Source organism: Oryctolagus cuniculus (assembly GCF_964237555.1).
Source record: "Oryctolagus cuniculus chromosome 16 unlocalized genomic scaffold, mOryCun1.1 SUPER_16_unloc_1, whole genome shotgun sequence".
In the NCBI taxonomy this organism is placed as follows: Eukaryota; Metazoa; Chordata; class Mammalia; order Lagomorpha; family Leporidae; genus Oryctolagus; species Oryctolagus cuniculus.
Window position 1 is genome coordinate 6483051 of NW_027208201.1, and position 16930 is coordinate 6499980.

Consider the following 16930-nt stretch of genomic DNA (forward strand, 5'->3'; position numbering starts at 1 on the left):
ACCGTGTATCCCCCCTCCCGATTCTGTGGTTTTTGCCTTTATAAACCCTGTGCTTTAGTTCCTCGGGGCTCCTCTGTTCTTGCACGTTCAGAGAGCCCCAGCATGCTGGATCAATAAATCCTTAATCCTTTGCTGATTGCATGAGAGAGTCTCTTGGAGTCATTCTTGGGGGTGGCAGACATTTTTTTAAACTCTAACAGACCCTCTGTTAACAAGAGCCAACAGGAAATACAGGATCCCTTCCCTCCCGGCCTGCCTCCGCCGAAGCCACCGCCCTGTGGGGCAGGATGCTGGAAGAGTCCTGGGTGTGTGTGGACTCAGGACAGGGCAGCCTCCTTCTGTGGTTGCTGGGCTTGTGAACACTGCAGGATCTTTTGGCTTTCCACGTCTCTAAAATGCTTTTCAACTATTTTGCGTACATGGCTCAGTGCACTCCCCTCTTTGCCTTTACAGTTTTCCACTTGATATGGGGGTGTAATAACAACTTCTTCCATAACTACAATGTTTTTTTCTTGCCACTTACAGTCTTTATTGGTCTTGTGGATGGTCTGGAAGAGCTGCTGGCCCTCTAGGCAGACACCAGCACTGATTGCATAGGCCTGGCTCAGCTTCTTGTCCTTCTCCATCCGTGCTTTGCTGGCAAGCTTACTGATATTGAGTGAAGCTAAGGGAGGAGGGGTTTCTGTGCGGTTGTTCATAATTTCCACTTCTGAAACATACTGTAAGTTTATGAGCAAGATGTCTGTGTGGTTGGGCTTTCCGCTGGAAGAGGGACATTTTAAAGCCAGCATTTTGGACTGGTAGTCGAAGGCTACCACCTCGCCCTGCAACCGCTGCTCCTGGCACATCTGGCACAACACCTGGCTCCCATCGCTGAAGTACTCGCCCCAAGGAGCTGCCATCTTGGGAGAGCAGCCACAGCCAGCCTGAAGTAAGCATTCTAAACATTAAGGAAATGTATTTCCCCTGTTGAATCATAGAAACTTTGGATTTGTTTAAAATCTATTAAGAAAACCTGCTTATCTAAATAAATTTTAAATGTCAATTTATAGAAAGAGGGACTGCAATACTCAGGTAAGTTTAATTGGAGAGAAAGAATACCCTTGGACCTGGGATGCAGTCAGGTCCTCACACATCCTGGGGAAGAAACTCAGAATCATGCACAAGGATGATTCAAATCCTGGCATCAGGAGAGATAATTCACAGATGTCCATCTCCACGCATCCTTTATAATCTTTTTCCCAGTCACAGGCACAGAGCATCAGGGCAGGGTGCTTTCCTGATTTCCTGGGATGGAGAGGGATAAAGCAATAAAATGACCAGAGGTCTGACCTTTCCTGACAACAGAGACACAAAGGCGAGTTCTTGGCAAAGTGACTGACTTAGAAATGTCTCAATTTGGCTACTAGCTGTGTCTTTGAATCACTAGACTGTCACACACATTAAATAGGCTGAGGACACAGCTATTCTGGGACTTGGTTGTGCCCTACACAGAGACCAGTTCTCCCTGCACAGGGCTGACCCTGCAGACAGTATCTACCCCATGTTCTCCCTATTTCAGCTGACACTCTGGTCTCTGACTCAATGCTGGAGATATCTTGACATGTCATAATCTCTGATTTTTCTCTACCTACAGCTTTACCACTTGCACACTTCAGTGGATCTGAAGGTCAGCAGCTGCCAAAATTCTCTGAAAATAAATGTCTACAAAGATGGTCTGTAGAAAGAGGCACAACTCGATGCTTATATTCAAGCCAGGAAATACAGTGTCAGCATTTTGGCAAATTGAAGATCGTGTGTATGTGTTAGGTATCATTGTGACTGCATGTGAGTGTATTTTGTGCCTGTGTGTTCTGTCCCTATTGGTAATTCTGAAAAATGTATTGGAGGAAGGCAGACCAATGAAATCAGAGGTCCTCACCCTTGTGCTTCCATAGAATTTTTCATTTGCTCTCCAGCCTTTTAGAAGCAGAGGGCAGGTATCAAGATTTTTGTGTCCACCCCATGAGCACATCCCTTTGATCCAACTCTTGGGGTCTTGGCATTGGTGAGACTGTTGGGACCCAGAACCACTACTGCCACTGTCCAGATCTGCCAGGAGAGGTGCCTATCTATTCTGATATATGCACTACCTCATTAAATGTTGTTGCCTTTCTCATCATTGTTCCACCTAATGCCTGACAATCTAGAACCTCTATTTCACTTTGTTACCCTTTGGAATGAGCTTCTTTCACTGCCCAATATTTCCCTGTCTACCAAGGTTGTAGCTTGTATCATTGTGTTGATGTTTTTCTCATAACACTTAGGCCTACTTTTTGTATTAGTATACTTCTGTTTGCTCTTAATAAGACAGGAATTTAATGAGTGTATATTCTTCAGTCTTCAGGTTTTCTACTAACTTTATGCATGGTATAGAATAGCTGACAACTTCCCATTTGGGGAAAGCAGATTAAGTTATTCAATATTCAGCTGATAGCAAGAGCTAAAAGTAACCCTGGGGTGAACAAATGTATCCTCCATAATAAAAAAGTGTATCACTAAGGTAAAATGATTAAAGAAAAATTTAATTCATCACTCCTATCATTAAAATAAATATAATGACACATTGGAAGACTCCGTTGCATAATTATTTTTTTTGACAGGCAGAGTTAGACAGTGAGAGAGAGAGAGACAGAGAGAAAGGTCTTCCTTTTTCCATTGGTTCACCCCCCAAGCGGCCGCAATGGTCAGCACGTTGTGGCCAGTATGCTGCACCAATCCGAAGCCAGGAGCCAGGTGCTTCACCCTGGTCTCCCACGTGGTTGCAGAGCCCAAGGCATGGTCCATCCCCCACTGCACTCCTGGGCCACAGCAGAGAGCTGGACTGGAAGAAGAGCAACCGGGACAGAATCCGGCGCCCCAACCGGGACTAGAACCTGGGGTGCTGGCACTGCAGGCAGAGGATTAGCCTAGTGAGCAGTGGCACCAGCCCATAGCATAATTTTGGTACCACATTTATTTAGTGTCCAACAAGTAATTGCTCCTTGTGAACAGAACACCAATTTTGGTTCAGGTGTGTATGGGAAAGCAATATTTGTTTAGAACACAGAAAAAAATTTTTAATAGATATGTAATGATACTATGTGCAACATAATATGACAAAATAGGAAAGTATCTTTATGCTAAAAAGGAAACACTGTCATCTTGATACTGTAAAAATTTTCATATGATTGAGCAAAAGTGCTATGGCACTTTATTATTTCATTCAACACTGAAAACTAAGAATCAATGTACTCCAACTGAAAAATGATTGGATAAATGTATTTCTCCCTGCATAGTGAACAAGTAACAGTTTACTTGACATTCAAATTATGGATGAAAAATGGGAAATTAGAAAAGTCCAGATTTCCAAGGAAAGGGGAACAAAGAAATTCATAGAGAGAAAACAGAACATCTGTTCTCTTCTTCACAATAACATAAACACATTTTAAATTGCAAAAATTCATATATTTGCCTAAGAAATATGGCAATCTATAGTGAAGGTTCCATTGTAAAATGTGAAAAGACATAGATAAATTCAGTACCCAGGAAATCAATAAATGAAGATGAAGTGAACATTGTGAATTATCTGACCACTTGAAGCCCTGAATTGGATGCATTTATTTCACTGAAAATCTAAATTTGGGGCTGGCACTGTGGCATAGCGGGTAAAGCCAATGCCTGCAGTGCTGGCATCCCAAAAGATTGCTGGTTCAAGTCCCAGTTGCTCCACTTCTGATCCAGCTCTCTGCTATGGCCTGGCAAAGCAGTGGAAGAAGGTCCAAGTCCTTGGGCCCCTGTACCTGCATGGGAGATCTGGAAGAAGCTCCTGACTACTGGCTTCTGATAGGTGTAGCTCTGGCTGTTGTGGCTAATAGAGGAGTGGACCAGTGGATTGAAGACCTCTCTCTCTCTCTCTCTCTCTCTCTCTCTCTCTCCCTTTCTGTCCTTCATTCTCTGTGTAACTCTTTCAAATTAATAAATAGATCTTAAAAAAAAGTAAATCTAACTTAAGAATCCTAATTTGACAAGAGTTGATATATTCGAGTATAAAATCTTCAAAGAGCCTACAAAAAAGAACATAATTAGCTAGTTTTAGAAAATATTTCCTTTTTAAAAAATTAATATAAAATAAATAAATGAATTATGAAATGGATATTTAAGAAATATTCATTAAAAAGCAAGCCATTAAGAAATGTCATGAAGAAGTCATATGATAGAAAATACTACTATACTGACTATACTTTTATAAGTTATATTAGTCTAAAATTTTAACACTCAACATATTTATATCTAAGTATTTCATATATTTGGATAATAGAAAGTTTTGTTTCTTCAGTATCTTCATTACTTTCTAAAACTTTTCACTTGTAAGTCAATTATTTTGGGGTGTGTGTTTTTAATTGCTTTCAGCTTTAGATACTTGTTTAAAACATGAATAAATAAAAACTAAAAGTTTTTACTGAAATGAACATATATATTCACTGCATTTTTCTCAGAACCATTGGAAATACCCTGTGCACTCAGAAGAGCTGAAGGTGCGTACCAAATATATATTTTTACAAGAATGCTCAGAACAATCTGTTCATAACATGAAAGTTTGCAGACAACCCAAATCATCATTTTTGAATGATTGAATACATTGAATGTGGAAAAGCCATAAGATTGAATCTTATACAGCTATAAAAATAATGAAGGGTACTTGCTATAATTGGGTGAATCAAAAATGTAATGCCATGGGAAAGAAGCTAGATCTAAGAGGTCTCATATTATCTCACTCCATTGCCAGCAACTGTCCAGAGTAGGTAAACACATAGCAACTAAAGGAGATGAATGGTTGCATAAACAACGTTCATGAAAACTTGCAAGTGGCTGCTTAATGCAGAAAGGCTTTGATTACAGGGTGATGCAAAAGGCTCAATCTACAGACATGATTATTGCTCAAACTTTTGAACATACTTTATAGAAAATCAATGTAGAATTTGAATGTGAAAGTACTGTAATACCACATCCTTGTCAAATACTACAGTGGTTCTTACTGGGTATGTGAATTTCACCTCAATAATAGCATCATTGTCTCCTGGAATAAGAACTCTAAGCAAAGGCCAAAATGATAGCAGTCCAATGGTAGATGAGACAGTTATAGAATCACTCCTATGTAATCATGAAAAACACCTCCAGATGTGGTAAAAATAAAAATGCCATTTCCAAATAGCTAGAAAATACTTAGTAACTAAGATGTTTGTGAACAATACAGTGTTCAAAGAGAAGAATGCTCATGGACTAGTTGACTCTTGTATTTGGAAACAAATTCCACTTTATAACCACAAAATGACAAATTCTCCATGACATTTAGAGAAACAACATAAAGCAGTTATAACTGAGACATGTTTTCAAATATGAACATAAAAAACTTAATACTTTATCCCTTTTAGTGTTTTTTGTTCAACTTAATGCTATAGGTTGAACACTTTAATAAACACAAAATTATTCTTAGGTGTTTAAATTTAACTGAAAAGTGATCCCTGTTAAATATAAGAGTGGGAATAAGAGAGGCAGGAGATGTACAACTGGGACATGCTCAAGCTGACTTGCCCCAAATAGTAGAGTTAGAAACGTGCCAGGGAATTCCAATTCAATCCCATCAAGGTGGCATGTACCAATGCCATCTCACTAGTCCAAGTGGTCAGTTTCCGTTCACAATGGATCAAATTGAAAGGATTAAGAGTCAAAGGGATCACATAAACAAGACTAGTGTCTGCTAATACTAACTGATATCATCAAAAAGTGAGAGAACGATCCAACATGGGAAGTGAGATACACAGCAGACTCATAGAATGGCAGATGTCCTAAACAGCACTCTGGCCTCAGAATCAGCCCTTAAGACATTTGGTTCTGGCTGAAGAGACCATGAGAGTGTTTTAGGCATGAAAGCCAAGACACTCTGGCAAAAAAAAAAAGACCTAAATGAAAGATCTCTGTGAATGAGATCCCAGTGGAAAGAATGGGCCATCAAAGAAGGAGGTACCTTTCTTTGAATGGAGGAGAGAACTTCCGCTTTGACTATGATCTTGTCTAAATAAGATTGAATTGGTGAACTCAAAAGACTTCCATATCCTTGGCAGCTCATGACAAGTGCCTAGGGTGAATACTGACGCCATAAATAAGAGTGTGAATTGTTAAGACAACAATAAGTCACTGTGCACTTACTCCTCATGTAGAATCTCTGTCCTTAATGTGTTGTACACTGTGAATTAATGTTATAACTAGTACTCAAACTGTACTTTATACTTTGTGTTTCTGTGTGGGTGCAAACTGTTGCAATCTTTACTTATTATATACTAAATTGATCTTCTGTATATAAAGATAACTGAAAATGCATCTTGATGTGAATGGAATGGGAGAGGTGCTGGGAATTGGAGGGTTGTGGATGTGAGGGAAGTTATGGGGGGAAAAGCCACTGTAATCCAAAAGCTGTACTTTGGAAATTTCTATTAATTAAAGAAAAGTTAAAACAACAAATAAGAACATATATGGTATCTAAGTAATAAACAAAGATGAAATTAATTACTCTGCATATTTTCAGGGATAGCCCTATCATATGAAATGTAATTGCTATTTATATGTTGATGCTCAGCTTTGTTTCAGTTTTAAACAGTGATTCCTTTTACTTTATATGAAAATATTTCTAGCCTGCTTTGCATTTTTGAGAGGGAGAGAGAGAAGCAGAGAGAAAGAGAGAGATGGTTGAGAGTCCAACCTTTCACTACTTCACGTCTCATTTCCCATAGTGGTTTATCTTGGATTGAGTCCAGAAGCCAGGAGCCAGGGAAAAAATTGACAGGGACACAAAGTGTTTAATATCCTAGCAATCTGATATCAGGGGTCAGAACCAAATCACAAACCTAGCTACTGTCATGTGGGACAAGATTAATTAATTGCTAGGCCAAATACCTAAACAAAAATGTTTTTTTAGTTTTGCTTATTTTACAATGTTGGAAATCTACTACCAATTTGGTTTTTGTTTACAAAATTTGAAAATGTAGAGAAACCATTGAGAAAAATATTTTAGGGTCTCCTACAACTGCATTGGTTCCTTAAAGCTTTCAAAGAATTTTTATCAGGTTTTATGAGAATAACATAGCACTTGGGGGCAAAGATGCAGCCCAGGAGCCCGGCACTGGAGGCCAAAATGGAGAAGACTTCCACGGCCACCATGACCTTCCCCTTGGTGCTGTGGTAGACAGGCAGGAAGGTCACCCAGACACTGCAGAACACCAGCATGCTGAACGTCAGAAACTTGGCTTCATTGAATGTGTCAGGCAGATTCCTGGCTAGGAAAGCCACAATGAAGCTGGCCAGGGCCAAGGAACCCAGGTAGCCCAGGACACAGTAGAAGGCAGTGACTGAGCCCTTATTGCACACCAGGATGATGTAGTCGTGCTCAGAATGTTTATCTACCTCAATAAAGGGAGGAGAGGTTCCCAACCAGATGCCACAGAGAACCAGTTGGATCATGGAGCAGATGGGAATGATGAAGTTAGAAGTGCCTGATACCAATAACCGCCTTATCGTTCTTCCAGGTTTCAGAGCTTTGAAGGCCAGAATCACAGTGATGGTCTTGGCCAGCACAGCGGAAACAGCCACTGTGAACACAAGGCCAAATGCTATTTGCTGGAGGAGGCAGGTGGCTGTGTTGGGACGGCCAAGGAAGAGTAAGGAGCAGAGGAAGCACAGGAAGACGGCGATGAGCAGGATGTAGCTGAGGGTCCTGTTATTGGCCTTGACGATGGGAGTGTCTCGGTGCTTCACAAAGACCCAGAGGAAGGCAGCTGTTAGGACAGAGAAACACAGAGCCATGCAGGCCAGGGCCATCCCCAGGAATTCCTCAAAGGCTAAGAAGGTCACCAGCTTGGGGAGGCAGCGGTTTCTCTCCATGTTTGGGTACTCGTGATCTGCACATGGGATGCACTGCTCTGCATCTGTGGGGAAAAGGAAGACTCTGTGTTTCCATTTAACAATTTGCTCCTTTTTCCCTGTTAGGGAAAAAGCTCACCTTTGCAATTTCATGGTGAATTCAGCCTGGGGTGATGTATACCAAGAAACACTAAAGTATTTCTGTGCACCTAACCAAGGCAGAATGCTCATCTGCAGGTGGAGGAAATTCATTCAAACTAGCTCTTTAGCACATGGGGCTCTGTGTTCTCATCCTATCTGTCAGAGATTTTTTTCAGTGTTTAATTTCTAAACAATGAGGAATTTTCTATATTTCATATGGGCTTGGATTCTTCCCAGCCCTCCTCTCTACAGTCCTCAGTGTCATTTCTGGAGAAATCCTTTGTTCACATGGGTTAGAATATTTATCTGGGATCATCAGGTTTAAGGATTTTCTTCCTTATCCTCAAATGGAAATGTCCTATATAAATTATCTTTCATTCCTGGGACCTCCATTCCTAATTTCCTACATGGATTCATCTTGTCCATGTTTCCATATAAATGTTGTGATACTGAGGTTGAATAGATGGGAACTGTAGCTAATTGCCATTCTGTGGTTCTATGGAAATAAGTGGTATTTTCATCATGTTACTCAAAGACAACTAGGCATTCTTCTTAACTTCAAATTATGGCTTGTTCACCATTATAGCTCATGTGAACAGCATGTTGGACACCACATTGTCTCACTTGAAATAATGCACTTCTACTGCTACACCATGAAAGAAGTCATTAAGAACAGGCCAGTTGGAAAATATTTCTTTCTTTCAGTCAAATTTCAATTGTACAAACCAAAATAGGGTTGGTGTTGTCGCATGGTAGGTAAAGCCACCAACTGCAATGCCAGATCCCTTATGGACATTGTTTTGTGTTTAAGTTGATGAATTTCCAATCCAGCTCCCTGCTAATCACCTAGAACGAGCAGCAGAAAATGCCACAAGCACTTGTGACCCCAACACCCATGTGGGAGACCCAAAAGGAAGCTCCTGGCTCCCAGTACCTGCTGGCCCATCCCAGGCCATTGTTCCATCTGAGGAGTGAACAATTAGATTCTCTCTCTCTCTCTCTCTCTCTCTCTCTCTCTCATTCACTGATTCTCTGATTTTCAAATAAAATAATCTTTTTTAAAAAGAAAGAAAATGGTGGGCTGGCACTGTGGCTCACTAGGCTAACCCTCCACCTAACGGCGCTAGCACACCGGGTTCTAGTCCCGGTCAGGGCGCCGGATTCTGTCCCGGTTGCCCCTCTTCCAGGCCAGCTCTCTGCTATGGCCCGGGAGTGCAGTGGAGGATGGCCCAGGTCCTTGGGCCCTGCACCCCATGGGAGACCAGGAGAAGTACCTGGCTCCTGCCATCGGATCAGCACGGTGCATAGGCCGCTGCATGCCAGCCTCAGCGGCCATTGGAGGGTGAACCAACGGCAAAGGAAGACCTTTCTCTCTGTCTCTCTCTCATTGTCCACTCTGCCTGTAAAAAAAAGAAAGAAAGAAAATGGTGTTAGTTGAGCTATACTTGCAGTAAGAGTCCTACTCTGTTTTTATCCTTGGTACTCATGCAAGAGTACAAGCTTCAGGGAGTGGAGTTGTGATGTAGTGGTTAAAGCCACTGCCTGCAATGATGGCATCTGAACAGGTTCCTGCTCATGTCTTGACTGCTGCACTTCCAAACGATCTCCATGCCAATGTGCCTAGGAAACCAGCAGAGGAAGGCCCAAATGCTTGGGCCTCTGCAAGACCTGGAAGAAGCTCCTGGTTTCTGACTTTGGCCTGGCCCAGTCTAGGCCATTGGAGCTATCTGGAGAGTGAATCTACCTGATGGAAGATCCTCACTGTATCCTCTCTCCCTCTCTATTATGCTCTCCCCCTCTCTTCAACTCTGACTTTCAAACAAATAAATAAATTATTTTGTAAAAAAAATAGAATATAAACATTTGCAAAAATTTAGAGGAATTTTCTCCTCCAATTCTTTTCAATGTGTTCCCTTTACTTTTCATAGAATCTGTAGGTACATCTGGCACCTATCTTGGAGATACACCAGGAATATATAGGCAAGTGTATATTGTACAATGGGTCAGTGCATGATACTTTAGTTTTCTTTCTTTCACTAAATTACTGCATGTTGAATATTTTCACTGAAACTTGAAGTCATTTTTCTGTTTTCTTCATACTGGAAACTCTGTATAGAATGTTTGAAGATACTGAAATCAAAATATCTCTAGAGCTAAGATGATGTGAATTGAAACATTATTTTGGAAGAATTCAAATTATTATAAACATATTTATTATACATTGAACAGTGGAACTATTTACCAATGAGTCTTAGTACACTTTTACATTTCTCAAACATTTGGCTTTGATATATAATTTGATATTTGTGTCTATATTTCAGCTTATTTTTTCTCTTCTTCTTGTATATCCATAAAGGACAAGTGGTGTCATTCATTCTGTGTACTGAACAGCATGCACCATGTCAAAGATGTAGCACAGAAAGTAATGCAATATTCCCATCACAATTCATGTGGATTAGCTCCCTGTTTTTCAGTTGTCTATGAAAAAGTTTTGAATTCAAGACTTCTAGATAACCATACAGAGCCTTAACAAATACAAATATTATATTTCTTGTTTAGATTTCAGATTGAGAGAGTCTCATTCAGTGCTGGATCGAAAAGAAGGATACCAGATCAAATCAGTGTCACAGTTGAGCTTGAGATGATTAGCACCTCCAGAAAACAGCTTACACATAATGAGATGGCAATAGTGAACATACAACAAGGGTATGGAAATAGTGAGTGAAAACTATTATCTCATTGCAAATATTCTTGGTTTCCTTTTTATCAAGAAATAGTTAAGATGGTAGAGTTCTCAAGGTAAGTTATATGTATTCTACCTGTATGATTGGAAATGTCTCTCTCTGGACAAACAACGCAAGTATAGCAGCAGACATGTTTTCCTTCCTGTGGCATTTTCCTGAATCCTGGACCACACCTTTGGCTACACAAAGACTGAGGAGTCTGATGGGGAAAGAGAAGTGATGGTCATTGCTTTGCATGACATTAGGCACTGTGATAGGATGTCTCTAATTGCCTTTTCACCCCAAGGTCATCACTATGTCTTCCTCAGGCTGTATCTTATTGATTTTATTTAGACATCCAATTGGAGTTTCTAAGATGCTCATTCCAGGTTTGTCAATTGCCTACCAAATATTATGAGGCCACCTGATGGGTTTAATTTTGCTCATCACTGGATCTATGCTTCTGGGCATTTGTCTCTTTATTGAATTGCTTCCTCTGAAATATTTTCAGTTTAGCTTTTTATGTGGTAATTCTTCTAGAATGTGTATGTCTGATACTATTTTACACTCCTCTTTCTTTGATTGAGTAGAAGATTTTACATGCCAGAAAAATATTCAAAAAGCCTGATGACTAGATACACTTCTGATAGTAACTACTAAGAAAAAGACAAGCCTGCAAAGAAAAGGTGAACAAATGTAATAATCCATTGATTGTGCATCTATCTGCTTCTGGACTTCTATACCCAGGGAGGGCATCAATTCCTGATACTGCCAATGCATTTGTTATATAACACACAATATTTATAAATATTACCCGCAAAACTGTCTGGGGTATTTCAACAGCACAATGATGATAAAATTTTTGATCACAGCTGTGAGGTGGTATTCAGAAAAAAAAAAAAACTGAACTGATTAGCACCCACAATGACAAAGGAAAATCAGAAATTTTTCTACAAATGATCAATTCATAATTTACTGTGTTCGTACTGCATCAAAACATAATAATGACTCACTAAATGATGAAAATATCACTATCTTTATAAATATACATGTAATACATGAAGTTTTTCACATTATATAAATAAAAAGTTGAAATAAAATTTTAGAATTTGTAGTGACATACATTTAGTAATTTTATGTCTAAGTATTGATCTCTATCTCTATTTCTTAACATTCTTTCTAGTCACTCAACCTAGGAATGCATTAACATGCCCAGAGAAAAACAACAATATCTAATCCAAACATGCACTTCTAATACACACTGGTTCATATATGTGTAAGGAACACCATATCTTTTGAAGCCAATATGTGAATTGAGAATTGAATGCTTATGTAAATTCTCACACATAATATCCTCCCATACTTTCATCAAGCCCTCTGTATGTATCCAATATTCCCATGGATCCACACCTCCTTGAATGCAACTGGCCATTCTATCATCTCTTCATTGAGGACCAAGGATTCTCCACGTGCACACTCAGGGGAAAACTCCCCGATTTTAATCAGCAAACGAAATCCAGCAGGAAAATTCACAATGTTGTGGATATCATAGTGTGGCATATGGTGTCTCGTTTCATGGAAGGAAACATCCTCCCCAGCACTGTTGGTAAATTGGATTTTCCTCAGAAGTGGATGAAGCTGGAGGGGAGGCACAATTGGAAAGAGAGAGAACATTCAGATTAGACGTGGAGGTGCACACGACTTAGAAATCCTTCTTTTGCCTCTTGTGTATCCTCAGGGTTTCTACTGGGCGGAGGCTGTTTTTTCTGACTGATCAAAATATCATGGGTTTGGGGCTGGCGCCATGGCTCACTTGGTTAATCCTCCGCCTGCAGTGTCAGCATCCAATATAGGCACTGGGTTCTAATGCCAGTTGCTCCTCTTCCAGTCCAGCTCTCTTCTGTGGCCCGGGAAAGCAGTGGAGGAGGCCCAAGTGCTTGGGCTTCTGAATCCTCATGGGAGACCAGGAAGAATCACCTGGCTCTTGGCTTTGGATCTATGCAGTGCCGGCCATAGCGGCCATTTGGAGAGTGAACTAATGGAAGGAAGAGCTTTCTCTCTGTCTGTCTCCTCACTGTCTATAACTCTACCTGTGAAATACATTAAAAAAATCATGGGTTCAAGTGTGGGGAATTCTGCCTCCCCCATATTAAAGTGATGGGGAGCATCTGATTCTAAACAGAGAAATCACAGGATGAGTCCCACAGGGTTGCTGACCATGAAAGATTGGTTATTGGTTTAGGAAAGCTCATCTTAGTTCTTCCACATGAGAATAGCATGACTTTTTTATAGCATGACTTTATATGCAAAATATCTTGATTATTGTGAGTGCACTTGTGTGCACTTTTAAAATTTTGACCCTGTCTCCCCACCAAAAAGTGAAATTCTCTCTTTAGCAAAAAATAGATTCACATGGATACCATTATGCATAGTGAAATATACCAGTTCCTTAAATAGAATATATAAGTGTGTTTTGGTGATGGGTACTATATAATATAGAATAGAAGAAAAAAAAACACAATATATAAAAATGAAACTGACATCTCAGGCTTTGATTTGTGTTTATCACCCTTGTGTAAATTCCTTGGAGCAGTTATCTTTCTACTTTTCATTTGAGGAACATTATGATTAGTGAGGCATTAAATCTGTGATTTAAAGTAAATTGAAATTACGTTGTTGCAAAAATTAAAAGGAAAAAAGGAATGGAAGAAGGGGGGACTGAGAAGGGAAAGGAAGAAAAGATGGTTATCTTCTTAAAATTGTATCAATGAAATACATGAAATCTGTTCTTTTATATCAGTAAATTTTGTTTTAATTTAACAGCATTTGGGCTGATCTTGTGGTGCAGCAGGTCAAGCCACTTTCCACAATTCCCAGCACCCCTGTGAGTGCCGATGGAAACCCCAACTGCTCTACTCCTGATTCAACTTTCTGCTAATGTGCCTGGGAAAGCAGCACTTGAGGTTCCAAGTGCTTGGGCCCCTGCACTCATGTAGGAGAGCAACTGATGCTCCTGCATCCTGGCTTGACCTGGCCTAATCCTGGTACATGCAGCCATTGTGGAGTGAATCAGCAGATGCTAGATCTCTCTCCTCTTTTCTCTGCCTCTCTCTTTCTCATAGTAATTTTGATTTTGAAATAATTTTTAAAAGTTTAAGAAAACTGAAAATAATATCAGTTGAATTAAATTCAATGAATTAGAAATCCAAGCATAATTTTTCTAAATAAACATTTTACCAAATCTGCTTGTACATCTCTGGCTGCCGCTGGTAGCTCTTAACTTACAAAAATGTGTATGCTGTGTATGTGTAGTTTATTTGTATAACATTTTTTACCTCAGTAGAGTTTATTGTTCCATGGCTTTTATTTCTCTCTTTGCACTTTGACTATTTTTTGTTGAGAATACAGCTACCTTTTGAGATTATAGGGAATATTTATATTATAACCAAATAGATTTTTAGCTGCTGTGGGATACATGATAGTCCATATTTCCTAGCTTTGCAATCCTTCCAAACAAAAGAGTAGTTTTAATCATTTCCTTCTTCCAAGTCTTTGTAATGAGCTTTATTAAGGTATTTTATAGCATTTCATCCTACAGTGAATAACATTATTCTTCTATGATCTGTCGTTATTGAGTATGAATTGAAAATTTTACATGGAGCTAAATTGATTCCCAAGAAAAAGACAGTTCTTCAACAAGTGGTGTTGGGAAATTTGGATTTCCACATCTAGAGATATGAAATCAGACTGCTACCTTACACCCTATACAAATATCAATTTAAAATTTATCAAGGATTTAAGCTTTAAACCAAAACCATCAAATCACAAGAGGAAAACATTGGGGAAACACTGCAAGATATTTACCTAGGCAACAATTTCTTGGATAAAATCCAAGAAATAAAGGCAATAAAGGCAACAATGTACATTAAGCTAAGTAACTTCTGCTCAGCAAAAGACACACTCATCCAAGTGAAGACACTACTTACAGAATGGGGGAAAATATTTGCAAAACATGGATCCAAGAAAGTATTAATGTCCAGATTGTATAAGGAGTTCAAAAAACTTAACAACGACATAACCAACAATCTAGTTAAGAAGTGAACTAAAGATATGAACAGGCATTTTTCAAAGGATGAAATACAAATGGTCAAGAGAAACATGAAAAGATGCTCAGGACCAGTAACCATCAGGGAAGTGCCAATAAAAACTGAAGTGAGATTTCACTTGCCCCAAATTTGAATGAATATTATCCAAAATTTGAAAAATAAATTCTGCTGAGGGTCTGGAAAAAATACCCCAATACATTTTATGGGAATGATTGTAAGCTGGTACAACCATAATGGAAGACAGGAGAGGAATTTTTCAGAAAACCAATACTAGTTCTACCACATGGCCCAGTAGTCTCACACCTGAGAATGTATTCAAAGGAAATGACATCAACACATGAAAGAGTCGCCTGCACTCAGAATTCTATAGCAGCTCAATGTGCAATACCTTAGAAGTGCAACCATCTAGATGTCCATCAACTGATGACTGGGTGAAGGAATTGTGATATATATTTGAATATTACTCAGACATGATTCAGAATGAAATCTTGACATTTAAAACTGGAGGTCATTACAGTAAATTATATAAGCCTGAACTACAAAAATATCATGTTTCTCTTATTTGTCCTAGTTAATATATAGAGTATAAAATTCTGTGGTGTCAGATCATTGGCTATGTAATTTTAATATTGCTTCACTGGATCATATCTTGTTAATGACAATATGCTCCTCTTTCACATGTAAAAAAAGAAATTGAGTGGGAGGGATACGGAGATCATTTGGGTACTAGAAATACTATGTTGTATATTTGCGTGTTGGTTATCAGTGTGATCAGATGACCAAAACTATTTATCTGTAGACTTAAGTGCATTTCTAAGTATGTATACTGTTTTTAAATATTTTCAACAAGTTCCATAGCAGAAATGTTTTTTAAGTGTTCGATAGCAGATAAAAATTCCTCCACACACAGACAACAATTAAAGGTGTATCTATGCCTGGTGTGGTGTGAAAGAGCCCACTAATCATCATGCCAATCTCAGCATGAAAACACGGTCATGTGGTACTACAATAGAAATACCCGAGAATGCCATCAGAAGTGCAATGCATATCCTGTTTTGAGAGACATTTACCTGCCATGGAAGAATCCTGGGTTGAGATGCGTCTCCTGGAGAACTCTTTTCTATTTGTTCTGAAAGCATCTTATGGAGGGCATGGGCCACTGCATACACAGCATTGTAGATGAAATAGCTGGAGTCAGATATGGTCAGCATGTCAATGCGTCCTGGGAAAAACTCAAAGGAAGCATTTGGTGGGCAGACTCCAATTGTTCCACAAAGTGACCCAGGAGGTAAGCAGTGAAAAGCATGAAGCCAGAGTTGACTGAGGAAGAAATCTTCTGGGTAGTGGGAAGGGTCCACTGTCTTGACAAAGTGGTTGAGGCCAGGGATTTCCCCCTTGTGGTGTGAAAATGAGAAGCCTCCATGAAAAGAGTGCAGCACGTGGTCTGTCTCCTTCACAACTATCTCCCACTTTGTAGCCATGATCCACACCTTCCCCAGGGTTAAATAGTATTTGCTTAGAAATTCCACGACATAGAGGCCCCTCACATCACCATATAGAATATGCACATTTGCTGATGCAATTCGGATCCCCTCTAGGAAAGAGATTTCAGTTTCTTCATACCTTGCTTGACTTAGTGTCAGGGAGCTTTACTGAATAGGCCAAGCAGACACCTTTCTTTACCATCTCAGCTTCAATATCCTGGAGGAACTGCTCTCCTTTCATGTCATTAGATACAAAGATCGCCACCCAAATCCAGCCAAAATGTAGCAGCAAGGAGAGCATTCCATAGGCCAGAGAGCTGTCACTAGTGGCCATCTGATAGAGTGATGGAAACTTGTCTCTCTCACTTAGCATGGGATCAAAAGGACCGTATGTGATCTGAATGGAAAGAAAACCATGATGATCTGAGGTTTGTGGGTAGAGAAGACCACATTCTATCATCTGAGTTCAGAGAAATCCATGCTTCAATGCTTATTGCTTTCAGGATGAGAATGGATATCCTCATTCACAGCATGCAAAAAT

The 16930-nt window shown here is 39.6% G+C and overlaps 1 protein-coding gene and 1 pseudogene across 1 annotated transcript; both read right to left on the reverse strand.

The window, feature by feature from the left end:
* Positions 1-317: 317 nt before the first annotated feature.
* LOC100356948 (protein LSM12 pseudogene) lies at positions 318-902 on the reverse strand (annotated as a pseudogene).
* Positions 903-7086: 6184 nt separating this feature from the next.
* Positions 7087-16386, reverse strand: LOC138847806 (vomeronasal type-2 receptor 116-like). Its single transcript, XM_070067620.1, has 3 exons — positions 15976-16386; positions 10896-11019; positions 7087-8000 (listed from the first exon to the last, which is right to left on the reverse strand). Exons 1-3 carry the CDS (start codon positions 16384-16386, stop codon positions 7087-7089), a joined length of 1449 nt encoding a protein of 482 aa, XP_069923721.1.
* Positions 16387-16930: the final 544 nt, after the last annotated feature.